The sequence below is a fragment of the Heterocephalus glaber genome, unplaced genomic scaffold (genome assembly GCF_053883595.1).
Source record: "Heterocephalus glaber isolate CG9 unplaced genomic scaffold, H.glaber_assembly_v1.0 deba00001577, whole genome shotgun sequence".
NCBI classification, from domain to species: Eukaryota; Metazoa; Chordata; class Mammalia; order Rodentia; family Bathyergidae; genus Heterocephalus; species Heterocephalus glaber.
The window spans coordinates 13,336,874-13,359,261 of NW_028258358.1; the positions used below are offsets into that span (position 1 = coordinate 13,336,874).

The following is a 22,388-nucleotide window of genomic DNA, read 5'->3' on the forward strand; positions in this document are numbered from 1 at the left end:
TTTGCTTTGCTGTATCCCAGTTTCTGCAAATCTGCAGAATGTTCCAGAAAGCAGCTCCGGGTCTTAGGAAGAATCTTCTTATCTTATGTGAGGCAAGCAAGGAAGAAGCAGTCAGGCTGCAGTCAGGAGACCCCACCACTGGGGCATGAGACAGTAGTATTCCTAATTTTTTCTAGATCTACTTTCTTTGAGGAGATCTGAGAATAAAGGGACTAAAACCTCTGATGGCCATTTGGGCCTATTAATTAAACATACCAGTCAAAGAAGCTAATTCATCAAGATAGAATAACTGATTTAATAAGTCCCCTCCTTGTCCCCCAAATCTAGATGGTTTAGCACAATAGAAGGAATTGCTGATGACCCAGAATCTGATATGATTTGCCAGAGTCCATGCAGTGATTCAAGGACCCAAACTCCTTAGAGTTGTAATGATGCCATCTTCAACTCATGGGCACCAAAGCAATGTGGAGGGGGGAAAAGAGCATGAAAGATTATGCAGAAAGTTTTATGCTAGGTCTGGAAGTGGTAAATAATATTTCTGCCCACATTTTCTTTTTTAGCAATGACTCAATTTGCTAACTAAATTTGCTAACTGTGGTCTTCTTCCTTAGGAGGGAAAGAAAATGAGTTTGGGGCCAAGGATTTAGCTCAGTGGTTCCGCTGCCTGCCTGGCAAGCACAAGGACTTGAGTTCGATCCCCAGTGCCAAAAAAAAAAAAAAAGCTGGATGAGAAAATGAGTTTGGCAAACACATAGTGTTGCTGATGCCACAAAAAATAAAACAGAATAAATACTTAAGTATTCCATTGATTCCTTTTACTGACACAGGAAGTATTATTACTAACGAGATGTAGTATTAAAATACAATATGAAAATAATTGAATTAAGTGCTCAGTGAATCAAACAGCCAAACACACAAATTGTCATGCTTTTAAAATTTAAGACTACATCAAAATAGACACATAAGTAGATTTTGTCATGTGTCCCTTTGTTTTTTACTGTAAAATTTTCTAAAATCTAAAACCTGAAAAACAGTGCTCTTTAGAAAAGTTATGTTGTGAAGTTATTTGAGCATGAAAAAGGCCTGAAATGTTTACTCACAGTTTTGTTTTGTCTCTTTATAAAGGATCTCAGGCAGAAAAGATGCTGCTAAAACATCTAAAGCCAATACCTTGGATAACCAACTAACCAATAGGTACCAGTGTTTACTAACTTTGGGAGAGGCTCAAGTACAATAGTTTCCTAAGTGTTATTTATTAAATTACAATTCTTCAATCCTACTTAATGTTTTTCTATAAATTCTTTTTATTTTTTGACACAGGGTCTTACGATATATAAATGCTTATCCTGTATATTTTAAACACAAATTTTCTGGAGCAACATCTTTATTCCTGCTCATGGCTAGGATAAAATGCTGTCTGACTTAAAAATGCAGAGAGCTTATTACTTCAGATTATCATTCTTGCCACATTTACAAGATGTGATCAAAAATACAGTGAATGTTTAAATAAAAATTGAAAAAAAATCATTACTCTGTAATAAAAGATACATTGCCATTAATCATCCTCAAAATACTCACTCTCATTTTAACACAATTATCTCATTGCTCTTCCCACTTCTGAAGCAGATCTGGAAATCCTCTTTAGTGAGTGTCTTTTTCTGTGCTGCCTTGATGTCCTTAGTCCATTGAAAACTTTATGTCAATGTCCATCAAATAAAAACATTACAGTGTGTCCACCTTATTCTCTGAATCTTGTATGATGTGACTTCTGGCTCTTCCCCAAAGTCAAAATGACCACAAAAGATAAGTGTTTGATTTGATTCAGGACACAGAGACATCCGAAACAGTGCAACTAGGGACACTCATGAAAGAGGACTTTGCAGAACTGCTTCAGAAGTGGCAAGGATGATGGGATAAGTGTATTTGAGGGAGTATTTTGAGGGGGATTAATGACAATGTGCCTTTCATTGTAATAAATTTTTAAAGTTTAAACATTCACCATATCTTTTGATCACACCTCATATGTTTTAGTGTCCTGATGCAAGATGATCACATATATGCACAGGCAAATTTTATATTCTTATTGCTGAAGAAAACTACTAAACCCAGTGAAATAAAAATACTGGGCTTAACCAATACTAAATTTTCTGAACTAAAAAAGTTTCCTTTGGAATCTAGTACGTGAGATTTTAGAATATCCTGAGATCACTTTATTAAATGTTTTGAAATATGATGCTTTCTTTTTCTTTCTCTTAAATGATATCAAACTTTTCACAATAATAATTCTGAATTTTTGAACGATTAGAAATAGATGTAAGAATTAACTAATTCTTTTATGTTGCTCAAACTGTGTCCTTTTTCTTCTTTCACCAGAAGCATGTCCACATGTAGATCATCAGATGCAACCAAGTTGTGTGTACTTTTCTTTATCTTTTCCTTGTTTTTGTTTTTGTTGTTGTTGTTGCACTGGGAATTGAACCCAGGGTCTTGCACATGCTACTAGGCAAGTGCTTCACCACTGAGCTACATCTCTAGCTCTTATGTATTTTTCTAATTAAAAGGTGTTTCTTTGTATGTGTTTGACAAACACAGGCAACACCTGAAGACCCAAGTGTAATTACAGTATAGCCTCAACCCTGTGACTTTGGCAGGGCTTTGTTGTAGAGGACAGATGCCAAAATGTCCTGCAAAGGTTCAAATATTTACTGGCTGGACTTTGACTGAAAAAGTTTGTTGGCCCTCACTTTAACCAACCACCAAAGCTTAGTTTATCCCTTTTTCTTCTTTTTAATTTAGATTGTATTTTTTTTCTCCACAGAACTTCTTTTTCTTTGGATCCCTCTTTTCCCCTACATCTTCATTTCCTCCCTCAACCTCCTCATATCTGCAATTCCTCATTCAGAGTAAATCGTGCCTTAAAATCATAGGTCTGCTAACAATTTATTTAGATGAGATACATTTTCCTGCCACGTTTTACTGGCAGTTACAAGAATCCAAATTGGGTGGACTTTCAAACTTAATTAGTTTTAAATGTTCATTTATGCATAAAGTCCTGTTGGTCAATAGCTCGCAGGGCTCAACACAGGCCTGGGTTGCTTCTATTTTTATAGTTCTGCATATATTAATGAATGCTAAGTGGAGACTTAAAGTGGCATGATTTTAAATTTTTTTCTTAAACAAACGTATTTTTAATGTAAATTTGCAGTATAATTGTGTTAGTCACAATATAATCATGAGATTAAAATACTATGAACCCATAACACACCAGAATTAGCTGGCCTGAGTTTGAGATAATTAGCATCATGTGATGAATGACTTCTTCACTCTACTCTTTCAGTTTTTAACTGAATGAGAGCCCAACAATTTACAAAGTAGGTAAACTAAGAAAGTGTTTTTTACAAATTGCTTTTCCATCCTCAATTGAACTACTTTGTGGTGGGGAGATAGCAGGTGAGAATATGAGCAGATTGTAAGACCTTTTCAAGATGCAGAGGATGAGTCAGCTCGAGGACTGTGATGATTTGTTGTTCTTGTCATTGAATAGGCAACCTGCCAGTTCGTTGAGTGCAAACACCACCAACGGCACAAGTTCCACCCTGGCTACCAGCCCTCTGAAGAAAAAGAGGTATGCTGGCCCCTTGTCGTGTGCACATCATGCAGATGTCCTTACTGACACCTCATTTTCCTTACTAATACCTGAACCGAACCACCCCCCCAGGGGTCTCAGACAGAGTCCAGAGACTCCTTCCTCTTTCCTCTTCTCCTTCCATGGCCCCAGTGCCTCTATTCTGCTGTCCTCACACTTCCGTCCTTTTCCCTGATTTCCCTTTCAGATATTCCAGTTACTTTAGGGCTTTGACATTCTAGGTGATGTTTTTGATGGTGAGCTCAGATGTTAAGGGTGGGCTACTTCAGGTAGCATATTTTATAGGGTCCTATTACAGAGAATGAATTACCCTGAAATAACAATTGCCATATAGCCACATGGCACAATGCTCCTGAAACCAGCTGCACCCATAGCCACTTCTCTCTCTGTAGACTGGGCCGATTCTATTTCCAAGTAGAGTCACAGGCCCTCTCTGAGGACACCTGTGTTTGTGTGATTGTCACCTCTTCCCCCAGCTTCCCCTGCGTGACCTCACTCATGCTGCTTGTGCTGTATTTACTAGGCATTCTGTCATGGCAGAATAAACTTTATGAGGCAGAGCATGATGGTGGAAGTGACCTTTACATGTTGCAGAGGACATAGTGCTAGGGAATCATGATACAGATGAAATACAGGCATGCCCAAATGTTGGTACTTTAAAACTTTTCTTTCTTTATGGGCACCTAGGACTTTGCCTGGTGTAAGGTAGATGCTCAGTATTTGTTGATGGACTCACTGACTTTTTCATGATGCCACTGTAGTCCTCCTGGGGACAGAAGATTGATTGTCTTTATTTATTTTGTAGTCAGGATTCTGGTCATATCTGCAGAATCTGAGAAAATATAAATCACCTTTCCCTTGAACCCAAATTTCATATCCCCTTGACCCTTGGTCTGCTAAAAACAATTATATTAATGATATATGAAAAAAGGAGCTGCTTAATATAAAAAACAAACAAACAAACATACAGACTCCAAAGGTTGTAAGAGAAATTTAAGGTCTGTCACTTAAATGTCCTGCCCATTGCAAGAATATTTCCTCTGACTTCCCCTTCCCCTTTGGACCTTTTCTTCCTATTTCACATTATCTATTATACATTTTGATCCTTATTTACACTTTCAGTTTCTCACACCAGAGAAACTATTTGGAATTTACACATGTGCATCCTATTTATTTTACTTAATAGTATGGCCTCAATATGCATCCTGTAAGAGGGGTAGGGGAAAGGAAAGAAGGGAAAGGAATAAATATGAGAAAAGGGAAAAAAGGGAAACAAATATTCTTTCTAAATAGGGAGGGGTATAGGGGTTGATGGGAGGGCAGCGGGATGGGGAAAAAAAATAAGAACCATGATATATAATGTAAAGGTACAAATTCCCACTGATGAATGTCTTCATATTGTATACCTAAAATGTACCAATAAACTCAATGAATAAAAAAAAAGAAGCTGCAAATCAAAACAACATGGAAATACCACCTCAGATCTACAAAATAACTGAATAAAAAGTTTTGGGATTAAAGAAAAAAGAATGTTTCTTCTGACAGATTAGACATTATTCAGGACCATTGAAACTAGCAACAAGGCTCTCACTGTCTAGTGACAGGTGATACAACTTCAACGAGTTCTCATGGGAGCATCTGTTCCGTATATTCAGCTGAAATTCAGTCTCAGGTGACTCCCACCCAGTCTTAGCTCAGGCCTCTGGTGGCAGGGAACAGACCTACTTCAAGAATTGAAAGCCAGCGCTTCTGTCCTCCCACGCTTTCCTTCGCTAGTCCACATCACCCTCTGCACGTTTTAAGTTTTGGTCTTTGGTCTTCATTATCTTAGTCTTCACAAAAGCCTTAGCTATAGCTACCAATTGAAATGACTTCTTTGTAATGTGAGGGCATTTTTATAATTGAGGTTAAAAGTGAGGTTAGACTTGCTGTGGTGCTCATTTATATTTTCAAAATTCTCATCAGAGTTTTCGATCATGTAGTTTTTAAAAAGTTGCATTTTGAGTACAGGATCAGATTGTTATTTTTCTTGTGAAATAGTTCGAGTTGGCAGGAAAATCAGGAGAATAATGTGATAAACACACATAAACCTGCTACCTAGATATAACCATTGCTATTCTTTTCCAGTTTCTCTATTTTTATTTATTTATTTTTGTTCCAGGGATCAAACTCGGGACCTTGCGCGTGCGAGGCAGTCAGTGGAACCACTGAGCTAAATCAATCCCTGGCCCTTCCAGTTTCTTTAGATTGCTTTCTAAAGAAATATCCATATTGTTTAATGCTAAAGGAAATAAAATGAGTTTACTCAAGAGAGAGAGTCTGGATAGTTACTTTGTATTTTATTTATGAAATAGTGTTCATTTTATTTCCAAGGCCTTTCTAAAAAAAAAAAAGTGATCTCATTGCCCTTTAAACTTTCAAATTATTCCCAGCTTCTCCTGACAGACATGAGGGTGGGAGCGGCCTTTGAAGCACCACATTTATAACTGATGTCATTTCTTAACAGACAGTCTTGGTTTCCACCACCCCCTCCGGGTTACAGTACTGCCCCGAGCATGGGAGCCAGCAGAAGGTAAGGGGAAGATGTCAGATGTACTTGCTGTGCCACTGGATGGAAGTACTTGTCAAATATTGACAACATATAATTGCAGATGCTTTGGAATAATTGGAGGCAATTTTGCGAGGTCTGGGCTCTGAACAAGACAGTGCACAGTGTTGAGTGAGGTCAAGGTTACAAGTCCCTCTGGCAGGAAATCAGGAAAGCTACAGTAAGGAGTAAGTCTGGGACTGTATTAGTTTTCTGGAGTTAATGTAACAAAATGTCTCATACTAGGTGGCTTAACCAACAAAGTTATTGCCTGACAGTTCTGGGAGGCTGGAAGTCTGAGATCAAGGTGATAGCAGGATGAGTTTCTTCTGAGGGCTGTGAGAGAGTCTGTTCACACCCTTCTCCAGATGCTAGTGGTTTCCTGGCCAATCTTTGACATTCCCTAGTTTGTACAGGTATCATTCCCATCTCTACTTTCATCTTCATGCAGCATTCTCTCTATGTGTCTGTCTGAGTCCAAATTTCTTTTTCTTATAAGACCACCAGTCATATAGTGTGCAGTTTCCGTCCTATTCTAGTATGACCGCATTCTAACTTTAACTCATGACATCAGCAATGACCCTATTTCCAAATAAACTCACATTCTGAGGTGCGGTTAGGACTCCCACGTATGAATTTAGAGGGGACACAATTCAACCCCTACCAGTGGCAGAGAGAGAACAGAGGTGAGCAGCAGGGAAGGGTTCTAGTGTGGGGTCCTGGCAGTTAGCTGCTTCAAGGCTGGGTGGAGCCCAGATGGCCAAGCAGGGATGCAGGTGGCAAGCTCTTTGGGAAGATAAAGTGACAGATGTGTTTTGTACTTGTTTGTTGCCATTGAGAGTGATACATCTACCTAAAAGTGTAACAGTAGCAATTCAGCTTAATAAATATTTAATCGATGATAACTGCGAGGCAGATAGTGTTCTAGAATCTTGGGGTTTACCAGTAAACAGACATAGAGCTTATGCTGTAGACTTTAAAGAAGCATCTTTTACAAATGTATAGAATCTATGTCATCACTACCACAGAGAGAAAAATGGGTCTCTCATATGGTATGGCTTTCATTTATCCAAAATATGTTTTCATGTCTCAACTCCTAGAACATCATCACCATGTTTTCTTACTTCCAACTACTAGAAAAGAGAGAACCATTAAACTATGTACATGTTTAGTATTAGATTGATTCATTTTCTAAAGATTTCATCTGCTATGCAGACTTCTAAGGACTCCTTTCCCAGTGATGAAAATATTTGGAAATAAATGTCCTTTAGTATAATGTTTGTTGGATCTATCAGGATGTAAATAATCATCAGTTGGTCAACAGATATGAAGCCCTGAAGATGCTTTTTATTCACATCTATTGTTGCATCTGTAATATATATAATGTATATAAAATTATTGAACATACTGAATCATTACAACTTGGAATTACATCTACTTTCATTAAAATTTTTCTGTGTGAACTTCATCCACAGATGACTTCCAATTATATGAACTTCTAAGGATGAAAATATTTCTAATTTAAAATTTCTAGAATGTTAAAATATTCCCTTTCTCCTAGACAGTATTAAATGTCTGTAGATACCTTTCATGGAGCTACTTAAACAGGGAAAATGTGAAGTAGGGGTTCTGCTAATGGCAATTTTTTCATAAGTATTGCAGGGTCTATCCAGTTAAGATCCTAATAGACAATAACTGGCCCTTTTCTTAGAAATATTTATTACTTATTTCCAAAATAGCTTCTTATTTTTGTCTTTCATTCATTATTGTAATGTTAATGTAAATTGTCATTATAATAAGCAACTAGTTATGCAGCCATATAAAAATATGCAAGGATCATTCATGAACCAATATCCCATTCTTTCCGTGCCCACTGAGCTTGTGGATCTGTTTGCAAAGAACTGACAGCGCCTGGCTATAAGCCCTTGCAATTTATGCATTGCTGGATGTGATTTAGATGGAATATAAAATGAGATACAATGCTCCTATTTATGATTACTGGCTCAAATCGATAGCGCCAGAAATAAGGAGAAGAGGAGAGAGATTTTTGGGCTTGGTTGGTCAGTTTAGATACCCATTCTTTTTTAAGAGTCACAGATTATTAATATAATGGTTAAACTACTCTTTGAGGATCAGAGATAATGTCATGTGAAGCTTTCAAGGGAAAAAGAGAATAACAATATAGCAATGCCTTTGATTTCTAAAGTGCTTTTCTTTGGAAGAGCACAAAGGACAGCTTCTGTTTCTTACCTTTAATGCCTGCACATTCTCAGGGCTGATAAATAGCCTTTTTAGTAAATGCCGAAAAGTAGAAGCAATTATTACAGGTTGAAAGGGAATAAGGCTTTAAAAAAAAGATCTTTGTCACCAGAAGAGCCCAAAGAAAATAAAAATAGGTCAAAACCAGATAAAAATGGGGGAAGTATGGTTTTTAATACTAGTTAATAGCACAGTGCTAAATTTATTTCCCTTTATCTTTCACTAATATGCTGGTATCCATCTCTCTTTCTCTGCCCTCCCATCTTCTCCAAAAGAATTTTCCCATATTACTGACACTCACACTCTCTTTTTTGTCCTTTACTCTGCCAGCTTTTTTTTTTGCCACCCGATCTTTCTCTGAAATTTCAGCATCTCCCACACTCTTCTCTCCACAGCGCACTAGAAAAACTCCCAGAATCCCCCTCCACTCCAGCAGTGCGCCTGCTTCCTGCCCTCCAGTCCTGGACAACTCTGTGGCCTTTAATACCATGGATCATCCTCGCCCTCCCTGGTTCCTTTCTTGACTAATGCATTATGGGAGAGATTAAATGTAGTTGCGTTTGGATTGAAAAGTCAAGTTAGCACCGTGTTTAGATTATAATCAACTACCGGTAAATGTAACCTGGACTCAAGTTTACTTACCAACGGAACTCATGATATTATCTGTCATCTATCTTTATATATGTGTATTTATAGGGATAGGTAAATCTTGACTGTGTAAATCTGTCTTTATAGCTATATTTATTTATCTATTTTTTGGGTACCGGGGATCAAACTCAGGTCCTTGTGCTTGCGCAGCAGGCGGTGAACCACTGAGCTACATCCCCAGCCCCCTATTTTAAAAATAAATTTTAAAAATTTGAAAGTAAAAGATCATTAAGGATAACTCCTTGCTGATCTAGCACTTTGGCTTCTTGACCTTTCAAAGTCACTGCTGAGTATTCCCAACTTTACTAGTCTCTTAGTGTCCCTCATTGTCTGTTTTTTTTTTGAATCAGGAATCGAACTCAGGGCCTCACGCTTCCCAACTAGGTGCTGCGCCTCTGAGCTACATCCCCGGCCCCCTCACATTGTCTTTTGAGAAACAATCCTTCGACATACTCTTCTGGATTTTCTTTAGTTTCTGTAGTCATTCTTCCTTGGTCTCCTTTGCTGTTTCCTCCTCCTCCAGCCAACCATCAAATGCTGATGCTGCTGGAGCTTCAAGGTTCTTCTTCTCTTCTTGCTCTGGGTTCTGACTTTCGGCAGCAGTGTCGATCAGCAAGGTGCTAATGGTCACACGGCATTGTGGTGGGAAATTCCTATGTGAGAGAACACTGACCACAGCAGCTTGGGGTTCTTTATAGTGCTCTACATTGGCTAAGGTGAGGCACAAATCATCATAACAAAATATCCCTGCGAGGTCAGGAGAGGAGCACCAGCATCCTCTGGGAGATCTGATGTGGTAGGGACTGGCTCTAACAGGGGCTCACATACAGGTCTTGAAGGAAGTGTGGGATTTGGAGGAAGGAGAGATTATCCAGCACTTAGGCTTTCAAGCCCAGTTTGACTTTAAGCAAAATGATGTCATCAGTCTATTTAGGAGGGAATAGGAGCAGAGGGGAGGACACAGTAGTAGATCTGCAGAAGTTGCCATTGTGCTTTGTTGTGAGCAGGAAGAGTCTTGGACACTGAAAAGTTGTATTCGTTGAGTGGATTCTCAAGGAAGGAGAAATGCCTAGGGGAAGAGGGTATGCAATGTGCTCAGATAAGAGGATGGTGCTTGAGGTTGTGATTGGGAGATGAATCCAGGGATTTAAAATTTGGTATTTTCAAAACACAGTTAGCTGTGAAGAAAACATTAAATGAGAAGATGAATGCTGAACTTGATGTATGTCTATGTGTCAGATGGAGAAGGAGGAAAGAGAAAATGAGACATAACTGTTGCAGTTAGCTGGTTACAGAGAGCTGTACTGAGAGTGAGAGGTCGGTGGGTGAAGGGAGATGGAGTTGGGTTCAACAACCCAAAGCCACTCTGAGCCATCTTTCAAAGTCTGGCGTGAATCTCACTTCCTCCACACAGTTTTCTCAGTCCAAGGGTTTTCTTTGTCAAGAGACCTCACAAAGCTTATTGAATATAATCCTCATTTGACAACTAATAATACATTACCTTGAAACATCACTTAACATTTACAGCGTACTCCTCAACTAGATGGCATCATGTTACAAACTTTTTGTGTCATCAAGTAAACTTTGCATAGAAATTTGTCACTAAGTATATATTATTGATAGATTTTAATATTCTTAGTGTCTACAAGTGAGAGACAGTGAATTTCCCCCAACTTGCTATCCTATTTATTGTAGTTGGGTCTTACTCTATGTGATTAGGTTATGATGACTAATTAACCCCCCCATTGCTGATTTTTACTTTGTGTTAAAAGAATATTTTGCTGAATGCGAGGAGCAGAGAGAGGTGTAGGAACCAGCTCCAATTTTAGAGAGCTCAGAGTCCACCAGGGAGTCATTTTGAGCCTGGATTGCTAAACATGAAGGCTAACCCTGACCGAAAGGGTTCATGAGGTTATAAAGAGCACAAAGGTAGCGATACCCACACAGTATGGGGGAGCAAGGAGAGGGAGGGAAGAGAGGATGCATTTGGGGTACTGGAGGCTCAACAGACACAGTGCCTGGAATGCACCTGAAGAATGAGTGTATGTGAGCCAGTTGCAGAGGGGGAAGGTTGCAGAAAGGAGGCAGAGCCATAGTGAAAGCACAGGTGTGAGGGTTGTAAATGGGCACAGGGGTGTGTGCAGGACTGTGGACTTTTCATCCATGGCATATTCTCTGCCTTCAGCCTTTGTCTTATGTTTCTTAGTAGCAGGAAATCCATTAATTCCAAATCAGATTTCATGTTTCAAAATGGCTTTTAAGAAAAGGCATTATCAATTTGTGAGCTTAGGTATCTTTTCAGGGTATCATGTTTCTATTTCAAGAGTCAGTGCTGTCCTGTTATGCAATTTGAACCCTGTGCTAGAGGTTGTCCAATATATCTATGTCTGTGTTTATATATGAATTGTAAATGTAGAACATTATTTAAAGGTCGCAGCCAGTGATTTATTTCCCTTTCCCACTTCTTTTGTCGTAAAAAGTGACAGGAAGCCTAACACAAAGCAATTTGCCAGCAGTGACTGGTGTGTATCTTGATTTTTCAAACTCTTTCTTATCATCCCTGAGCCTTTTAAAAAAGTAAAACTTGTCAGGCTTGGGCCAGTGATAGAGTAGATAACAGGTGCCACCCAGGAAAAGTGAAATGTGAAAAAGTGGAATTAGAGAGCTGACATTGAAGTAACTTCTGCCTTCTGAACCCACTATTAAATCTGGGTAAATTCAAATGCCTGTAACTATGTATTTAGGTGACTTGAAGTTTCAGTATTAAGTACTGTGTAAGGTTCATTTAAGAAACTCTCTGAAGCCACATTAATAGTGTTTGTTTAACAGACACCATGAATGGTCATGAATGTTACCCAGAATACTGATTTAGGAGCCACCACCTCTACTAGCACCACCAACAAAACCAATGTTTTTTTTTTTTTCTGGAATTGTTTTCAAAAACAGAAAAGAATGAATAATGTCTGATAGAATTAAAACACCGGATATGCACCTAGGAATGTCACCATATACTTAGATGTTTCTTACATATCATTATTATTTCTTGTCTTTTTATTTCAACCACTTCTCCTTCAGTGGTTTTCACTTCTAGTTAGCTGATTGGTAGAGTTAGAGGCAAAAAAATCTTGATTGAGAAGGGTATTGCCATGGCAACCTTGCACTATAGTTACATTTTTCTGTCTGTAACTATAAATGGCAAAATGTAACCTTTGTAATTATGTTGCAACATTTTTAACTCTGTCTTTACTAAATCCTCTACAGAGTTTGATGTCAAGCTGTGTAAAAACAACAGATTTCATCTTTATCAAAACAAGTCTTTCTACTAACTAGAATCCATTGTAAAAATTAAGATTCTCTAACATTCATTGAAACATCAAAGTACAGTGATTTAAAATTCATATCTGAATGCCTAAATTACCTCTTCTAAACATAGTAAAAGTATTAACCTAAATTAAGGTTTATTATTTTAAGAAAGTGTTGCTTGAGTAAAATGAAGAGAATGCTAATTCAGAATGTGTAAATGAGGGTCTTAACCTTACCAATGGCTTGCTTTTTCTCAGTCCTGTAGGGATAACCTAGATAATCCCTGGTCGCCTAACACCAGTTTTAAGTAATGCATAATTCAAACAACAAAAAATGAACAACACCCTTTCTGTGCCCAAACCAGAGTCCCACCTCCCCTCCCTCCTGGAGCCCAGATGCCTCTGCCTCTGCTCAGGGCACTCCTTCCAGTGGTGGAGCAGGGAAGCTCAGGTTCAAAGGCAGAGGTGAGAAAGAAGAGGAGTCAGGATACCGAGGGTCAGTCACTTACCTGGCCCTGACCATCAAAAGCAGTGTGATTAAGAAAAAACTGATTTCACTGTTTCATATAGTCTAAGTTCTATCCACTAGGGATTTTATATTTTGCCTCAATTAAAAGCATAAAAACTCAGACAGTTGATAAAAAAACCAAAACAAAACAAAACAAAAACTCAGACAATTGAAGGGGCTGTCTCTGGTCCTTCAAACCCGTGTCAGTTACGGAAGTCAGGTTTCTTTCCTGCTACGCCTGGCAGAACTGGAGCACAATGGGAAGTGGAGGTTTTCACTGTGTGGCAGCAGGGGAAGATGGCTTTGGAGCAGATGCAGGGAGGCCTGGCTGTGCTGTTCTGCAGGTGCCAGGGCTACACTGGCCATAGCGTGAGGGTAGGGGTAAGGGGAGTAGGAGGTAGAGTAAGAACCAACATTTTTCTTAGGACTGTCCTGTACTCAGCAAATAGGCAGGCACCTCTTTGTCCTTTCATCACTCTTTTTCCTCTTAGTTATTGGTAGAGTGTCACAATGTATAGCTTTTTGAATCTACATAATGTATACTGTGCTGTTGTGTATAGCAATAGTTTCTTCTTTTGATTGCTATATAGTATTCCATTGTAAGGATGAACATAGTACATCCTATAGAAGGACATTTAAGTAGTTTCCAGCCATGCTTTAAATGTTCACATACAGGGTTTTATGTAAGTTTATGTACCTATTTCTCTGGAGCAAATGCCTACAAGTGAAATCACTAGGTCTTATGGTAAATGTATGTTTAACTTCATGAAGTACTGCCAAACTGTTTTCAAAGTGGCAGTATCATGCTTTATCACCACTGGTAATGTATGAGAGTTTTAATTGCTATGCTTCTTTAACATCGCTTAGTATCTTCAATTTAAAAATTATGTTAGCCATTTTAATTGGTGTATAGTTTATCTCATTCTGGTTTTAATTTGCGTTTTCCCAGAGACATAGTATTGTGCCTTTTCTCATACATTTATTTTTCTTGTATACATCTTCTCTGGTGAAGTTCCTGTTCAAATCTTTTGCCTATTTTTTTTTGCTGTTTTCCTTACTAATTATTGAGTTTTGAGAGTTTTTCTTACAGTGTGTCTGTTTATAAGTCCTTTGTTAGATATGTGATGTACAAATTTCTTTTCAAGCCTGAAACTTGTATTTTCTCTTAAGAATTTATTTCTTAGAGTGAAAATTGTTTTAATTGGAAAAATCCTATTTTTCAAGTTTTTCTAAATGAATTATGCTTTTCATGTCATATTAAATAACTCTTGGCCTAATCAATGGTCATAAAGATTTTCTTCTATCTTTTGTTATAAATGTTTTGTAGTGTTATTTTTAAAAATAGGTCTATGATCTATTTTGAATAGATTCCTTTTTAATGCTAAAAGTTTTTCAGCTCCAATAAAATAGTAGGACTGTTCCTACTATATGTCTTTGAGAAAAATCTAAGGTCCAAAAGCTGCTATGACTTAAACAAGATTTAAAAAGTTGTATCTCTTTGTGTCTGTTCTGTATCAGGAGTTTCTGTTGCTATAACAAAATGTCCAAAACTGCATACTTAAAAAGAAAAGAGGTTTATTTAACTCACAGTTTTGGAGGCTGGAGTTTCAAGACCAAGCAGTCTCATTTGTTCAGCCTCTCGTGAGAACCATTATGGTGAGAGTGCTTGTGAGATTCAAGGGTGCAAGCCTGGGAGGATTCAGGGTATAAGCTCACCCACTCTCTTACAACAACGAACTCTTGTGGGAACTAACTGGGGTCCTCCAAGAACCACATGGTGAATCCCTTTCAAAGCCAGCACACCCAGTGACCTAACCACGTCCCACCAGGCCCTGCCTCTCAAAGGCTCCACTATGTTGGGGAGCAAGGCTCCAACGCATGAACCTTCAGGGGACAAACCACATCAGAACCACAGAACCAATTTATGTTCTTCTAGATCCAACCTGAATTTAAAATTGTTTAAACCTCAGCAGCATCTAGGTACATTTGCAAAGTACAGGACATGACTGTCAAGGTATTTAGTCTATAGCAAGTGCTCAGAGTCTTGTGGAATTAAGGATTCTTTGTAATAACTCTTCCCTTTCTTGGCCAGATAGTGGTTTTCATTTAAAGATCTGGAGTAATGTCTTTCTTTTATAGATAAAGAAACAGAGGTTCAGAGAGAATCAGTGCCCTTTCTAGGGTCAAACAGAATATTGGTGGCAAAGCTAAGTCTGGATCTATGTCTCTGGAATTCGAATTCAGTGTATGCTCTGTTACTGTGCTTATTGAAATGGCCTCTGACTGCTAGAAAGTGAGACATCATCACAGTGACCATTCTTTTGAACATGGCCTTGCATTTTATAAGCTCCTTGAAAGCATGCACTACACCTTTTTTAGCACATAAATGTCCAGTTTTGCCTGTACACTGCTGTCTGCCCTGACATTATAATTGGGGCTGCTAAGGAATAAAAGCTCATTGAACTGATGCTTCCTTATTTTGGGCAAGGAAGAGTTTCAGAGCAAAATAGATCTTCATTTAAAATACTTAGTAGAGTGTTGGTTAGATACAGTATGACATAGAGAAAAATCACAGAATTTGACATCAGAAAAAAAAAAACTGGGGTGACACCATGGCTGAGCCACCTACTGAAAGTGGGATCTAGGGCAAGTTACCCAACTTTCTGAGCCTTGATGAAAATAATGAAAAACAACACATACCCCATAGGTTATATGGGTAGATTGAATAAAGTAATGTATATGAGAGCCTGGGAAAGCTGACAAGATACTGATACCCAACCAGTGTAAATTCCACCTGCCTTGCCATTGTTGGAATAAAAATTATTTGTGGAATTTGAAGGCTAAGCCCAGTAAAAAGTGAAAACAAAACTCACAATTAAAGATGAGGGTCAATTATTCTTGGTGGAATAATTATAGACTTGTGCTATAATAATAGAAAAGTTCACGGAGTTCACAAAGTCACAGAGTCAAGGATGCAATCCAAAAAAAGCTATGATGAAAAGAAGTGATCTTTGTAGCAGTTTGTGAAAACGAAATAACATAAACTGCCTTTTTTATGGAGTTATTTCTTTTAGCTCTGGCCTTTGGCTGCAATCTGCACATTTTCACATGTTTCGTTTGCATGCTGCCTTTTTATTTCTCAAAACTGTTCTTAACAATCACAGACAATACTGTGCCAGCACAGATCTTGCCAAGGCCTCAGCCTTGTGAGATATAGGGAAGGGAACAGGGGAGAGCTGGGTCATTTTCCCCAAGCTTAAATGTTTCGTCCCAAAGCAGAATTCAATCAGGATCATTCCAATAAGTGTCCCTTGTTTCCTTGTCTCCAAAACATTCCAGGCCACAGCTTCCTGCCTGACTCTTGCATTTTAATCCCCCTGCTTGGATGGCATTGTGCTCCTGGCATGACATGAATGACTTCTCTCATCCCCCCTCCCTCATCTCCCAGCTTGGGACCGTCATCTGCGGTTGACATTGCAGAGATCCCAATGAATGCTCCTGGGGCTGAGTTGAAGTCAGCGTGTCATTGCCCACCCTTGCCCAACAGGGTGGAAACACCTCACTTGGACTGTCTCTGATTTTTCTTGGCCTTCACAACCTTACATCACCTTTATTTCCTGAGCACCCCCAAACCATCTCTGATCTCCTTTCCTTTATCCAACCTTTCAGGTCTACCCGGTCAGTACTTACCCTCCTCTTCGAGGCCTGGGATGTTCTATCGTGGAATAAATTTAACATTTCATCAACATGACTCTGGCATAAGCAGGTTGGCACTATCCTATTTCTCCTTTCTGTGATCCTATTCTTCATGTTGTTACTCTACTCCTGACTTGTGCGTTGGGTTCCCCCATTTCTCAGGGCCACCCATCTAGCAATTCCTTACCACTTTCCCGCCTTGTGTTTCACTGGATCACGCCAGTCATCAGATTTACTTGTAGCATTGACTTTCCTTGACCCACCAAGTCTCTCTTCCCTCTTCACTGCAAAACATCTGCTATAGGCCTCTACTTCATTGTTCCCTATTTTCCCCTAAACCCACTCCTCTAATTTTCCTTTCACATTTTCCATGGAAACTGCTCTTATCAAGATTACCAGTGACCATTATGTGGCCCAAATCATGCTAATTTCCTCTTCCTTGTTTAATTTGGTCTCTCAGGAGGAGGCCAACTACTCCCTCCTTAAAGCATTGTTCTCAATTGGCTTCCAGTATACCAAGTCTTCCTCTTTCTCTTCTTTTCTCCCTGGCCACTCCTCCTTAGACTCTTTTGCTATTTCTTTCTCATATTCTTGACCTTGAAATACTGCAGGATCTGGGGACCCAACCTTTGGCCCTCTTTCATCTCTGCTTACACGTACTTTCTTGGGAATCTCATCCAGCCTCAAGTGTCAAATACCACCTGTAGGATCATGGCACCCATAGTCCCATAGTTAATATCTTCTTCCTCCGGTAGCCTCAGGAATCACTCTCTTACTTCCTGCAGATCTCAGTTCAAATTTCACCTTATAGAGAGGTCTCCCCAAGCCACTCAAAATAATATATGTCCTCCATTATTCTATCTCCTTACTCTGTTTTATTTTTCTACATAGCACTTTTCTCCCTGTAACACACACTCATTTGTACATTGGAAGCCTTTTGAGAACAGAATATTATCTACCTCACAGAGTGTGCTGCATATAGAAAGCTACCAAAAAGTATTTGTTGAAAAAGCCATGGTCTTAGTCAGTCCTGAAAATACCCCGACAATCCTATCAGAAAGATTATTACAGACCAAGAAACAAAATCAGGTTCACCATTGTCACATAGCTAGCAATGCGGGCAGCCTGACTCTAGCGGACACACCGCCTAGTGAACTACAGAGGCTACAAGGAACTGTGGAGTCCTGGTCACCTGAGTGCTCCTACTAGGTGCAGAGTTATCTTGGGGACAATAGAGAACCATTGAAATGGTGGTGGCTGTGGGAGGCAGGGTGAGTTGGTGGCAAAATGCCCTTGGTAAGGTGCTGGCACCATCCCATATAGGCACAAAATTGCCCATCTCCAGTTCCTCGGTAAGTAAAGCAGACTAAGTGAGACTATGTTGGTGGAAAGTTTAGGCTGGCTGTGCTTTATACTTTGCTAGCATCAGACTGACCTGTGCTAACAGTGTTTAAGTCAGATTTAGTTAAAAGCTTCAAATCAAGTTTTCCTTGAGGTCTGTGAAATTGAAAACCTCTCTTGCTGTTTTCATAGCTGTCTGATAGCTGACATAATTCCTAAAGAAGCTGATACATTAATGTCCAAGAACCATTTTCTGTGCTCATGTGCTGCTGAATCAAAGTGCCATGATTTGAGCTAAACATACAGCAAAATATTATGCTATTAAAAGAACATACCATGGTTCAAACTATAGTTAAAGAGGATAGAATTTCCAAAAATCTAATTGAATGGACTTTTAAAATATCCATATTTTAAACATTTGACATTTTGAAGTTCATGTGCAATGAATTCTGACAATTCAGATCCCTTACACATGGGGATTTTAAGAAATAAGAGATATTTCCATGTAGGCAATAGATGAATTTGGTTAACAGATGCTAAAATCCACTATGTTTCCATGGTGAAATGTACTGCTTTTTCTGTTTTAAAGGGACCCAGCTGTTCATCCTCCAATACCACCAAAGCCGAGTTCTCCTATTTCTTCTCCTAAACCACCGAGAAAAGAGAATAGGTAAGACCTAACACTGCAGGCTTTGTTGCAAAAATTAAGTTTAAGGAAAATGAGAAAAAAGAAATAGTTACCTGCTTTGTGCAAAGCATGGGTATGTTTTGGGTGCACATTTACTAGTGAGGCATTCATAGAGCTTTTTCTATGTTATCTGTGAGCACACCTGTGTATTTCTGTTTGCTTTTGAATACTGATGCCTATTATCTTATGAAAACACATCTTTAAGATATAAATGAATAATAGTCATGCAAGAAGTATTTGGTCTCAGGCCTCTTACATATTAACTTTGAATGTATACATATAAATATGTGTGTATTGGGCATATATATTTTATATATCTACAATGTAAATAAATGCATATTAAATATATATGATTTGTATTTACTCCTGGTTAAATTAATGTATCATTAAGAGCTACATTTCTGATGAAAGATATTCTTAAAACTTTCTGTTACCGCCTGGATCCTCATTATGTCAGAAAAATTGGGTTGTTCTTTAATATTTTTAGCTAAGCAATTTTCAATTTATTTCAAATTTTGAACAATTTTCTAGTTAACTTGTCTCAGAATCAAGACAGTCTTGCTTTTCCACTTTAAATCTCTGCCACTCTATCATTCATACTTAGACACCAACTCAGAGACCTGAAAATCTTCCCATGTGTTCCTGTTAAACTGTTTAATAATCTTGAACCATTTTGAAAGATGTAACTTCCACATTTCCATTATTACCGTGAGATTGAAAAATGGTATCTCAGTAAAGACTGAATACATTAGATTTGCTTGATTGCCTGGCTTTGAGTCTTTTGTACTTGTGCTTCTTGATGGTGGGTTTTTTTTGACACCATGTAAGACACAATTGTAGAACTGTTCTTGAATAAGTCACAATGACAGAACTGTTCTTTAGGAAGAAGGTAACCAGCTAGAAAATGCTGACTGTGAAGCAGGGCTATGGAGCAGTAGGTGTTCATACTGTTGGGGTAAAACTAAACTTCTGTTCAGTGAAACTTCACAGGATATTTGGAAATTTATTCTTGGATGAGAGCGTAGTTATTTTAATTGAGTCAAGAGAATATGTCTTCACTGAACTCATTAATAATACATACTAGATTTATGGCTTTTCATTTGTACAATGATTATAATTATCCCATAAAAAATAACTCCTCAAGTTTTTTATTTTACCCGATTTTTCCTTTACTCTTATAACATTGAACAATTAAATTTCAATTTGAACAGGAGTTCTTAAAGAGCTAAAATAAATTATCCTTCTACCTCCAAAATTCTAATCTAAAATCAATGACGCTAACACAGTCAGCTTGTTTAGCTTCAAAAGAAGCTAAATTTCACAGGAATTGGTTTAGTCTGCTTTTACCACTCTAATTTTTTTCTTCACCAGTCATCTAAAAAATAAAATTGGGTTTACTTTCATGTTTTTTAAACCCTGATTACTTTAATCACAGCAAAATGATTTTAATGAAAGCATATGAAAGGGAAGTGTTTCCTATGTAATTAACACACATCCTCAGGAGAACAAAAAATAGCTTGCGAACAAGCAGGAACGTATAAGTAGGTCAACCAGGTACTAAGAAGAAGTATTTTACATTGCAACAGAACCTAGCATCATCAAATTTAATGCTAATATGGCTATTTTCAATGTGGTAGGTGTATATGAAAGATAGAGTTTTTGATGGTACTTAAATTGAATAAATCCTTAAGAGAAACATCATCCCTTTAATGGCTAATAACAAGAAGATTGTTGATGTTTTCAAATATTATCTTATTATCTAATAGAGATAAGTATGAAAATGCTCTGATGAAAGGAGACCAAACAAATAAACATAAAAATATGTGGAAAAGATATGTACAGATACAGCCTGTAATTTAGAAATATATGAAATTATAAAATTATTACATTGGATTCTTTAGATTTTCAAATGCAACATAGTTGAGTTTTAGCCAACCCAAAGAACTCAGGAAAAGTTATGTCAAATAGTTGTGTTTTCAATACATGTCAATCTTTTTTGAATATGTGTCTCCTTATAAATTTGAATTTAACAGAGAAGCCTTTTCTTACCTAGCAGACATTATCTTTAAAATTATAGGCAGATAAAGCCACCTAAACAACAGATCTACTGAAAGAAATAAAAGGTACAATTAGTTATATCTATATGGATATAATTATAGCAATGATAAAGTATGCTTCATTAGAACACTTTGAAAGTACAAAACAATAAATAGAAAAGATTAATTTTTCAGCTTACTTCAACATACTGAGTAATAAATTCTTTAATAGGTACTTACAGAATTTTGTTCCTTGTATTTTTATCCTAATCTTTGCATTAAGAAAACAACCAAAATTGTCTGAACATGGTAACAGAATAAGACTAAAACCCTTGCAGGAAGGAAAGTATGTTCACCTCTTAATTCCCAGCACTTGCCCCAAGCTCTATGACACAGTTGGTGTGAGTGGATAAGTGAAGAAGTGGAAATATAGTCATTGAGTTGGACTTGTGCCACAGCAGCTTTGCCTAGTATTAGCTGTAGAAAGTCATGTCCAGCATCAGGGACAGGCTTACAAATTGTCTTTATTTCTCTGGGTAAATTGACATTTGCCAAGTGTGTGTTCTCTCGATGTCAGTTCTGATTTATACCTGTTGTCTTATGTATCCTATCTAGTTCAGTTTTCCTGCAAATGGCTCAAGTTTATCTTTATTTCTAGCAGAGTAGTACATACTCCATTGCATACAAATACCACAGCTTTGTCTATTCATCTGTTTATGGATATAGAGGCTGTTTCCAAGATTTAGCTATTATGAGTTATGCTGCTATACATATGGGTATACATGTATCACTATAATATCATGTCTTTAACTGTTTTCAGGAAGATACCTGGAAGGGGAATAGCTGTGTTAGAATTTCTAGTTTTAGCTTTTTTGAGGAATCTCCATACTGATTTCCATAGTGGTTATGCTAGTTTACATGCCTACCAACAATATAAAAGATTTCCTTTCTGCCAGCAGCCTCTCCAGCATTTGTTATTATTTGAAGTCTTGATAATAGCCATTCTTTTCAGAGTAAGATGGAATCTCAGCATTGTTTTAATTTAATGGCCAGTGATGTTGAACATTTTTAAATGTATTTATTGGCCATTTGTACTTTTTTTGACAAATGTCTATTCATTTAAGTTATCCATTTTTTGATTGGGTCTTTCATTTTGGGAGATCTAATTTTTTTAGTTCATTGTATATTCTAGATATTAGTCCTTTGTCTAAGGAATACCTGGAAAAATTGTTTTCCCATGCTGTAGGTTGTTTTTTCACTTTTTTTGGTGGTTTTCTTTGTTATGTAGATTTTAATTTTGATATAATCTCGATTATTGATTCTTGATACAATTCCTTGCAGGCAAGTATTTTAACTGAGAAATTTTTTGAAGTTCAAAATTTACACACTTTTTTTGGGCATTATTCACTTTCATTCTCAGAAGAATTCAGGTTGGAAACACACACCACATGGATATACCTTGCTTTTGCAGGGGAAATTAAATTTCAAGGGGAAATTAAACATTTTCCAAACTGCCCCACGTACCACATGATGTCAATGTGTGTACTGTAAAAGAAAGATTTTACTTGAAATCAATGGTTTAATAGTATGTTTAGGAAAGACAATTAAATAGTGTCCTTTGCAGTAAGACTTCTCACAATCTTTGGCATGCTCATATGTATTCTGATGCACCAAAAG

The 22,388-nt window shown here is 37.7% G+C and overlaps 1 protein-coding gene across 19 annotated transcripts in view; it reads left to right on the plus strand.

Moving 5' to 3' along the window:
- The window catches only part of Scel (sciellin), a 96,327-nt gene that overhangs the window by 26,064 nt on the left and 47,875 nt on the right, over positions 1 to 22,388 (plus strand). For 11 of the 19 annotated variants that reach the window (XM_021258648.2, XM_021258649.2, XM_087192952.1 and 8 more), the window contains 5 exons: positions 1,126 to 1,194; positions 2,374 to 2,412; positions 3,545 to 3,625; positions 6,153 to 6,218; positions 18,577 to 18,657. In XM_021258648.2, coding sequence (XP_021114307.1) covers positions 1,126 to 1,194; positions 2,374 to 2,412; positions 3,545 to 3,625; positions 6,153 to 6,218; positions 18,577 to 18,657 — 336 coding nt within the window. The remainder of the gene's footprint in view (positions 1 to 1,125; positions 1,195 to 2,373; positions 2,413 to 3,544; positions 3,626 to 6,152; positions 6,219 to 18,576; positions 18,658 to 22,388) is intronic. The other 8 variants (XM_021258652.2, XM_087192962.1, XM_087192966.1 and 5 more) reach the window with 2 other exon arrangements.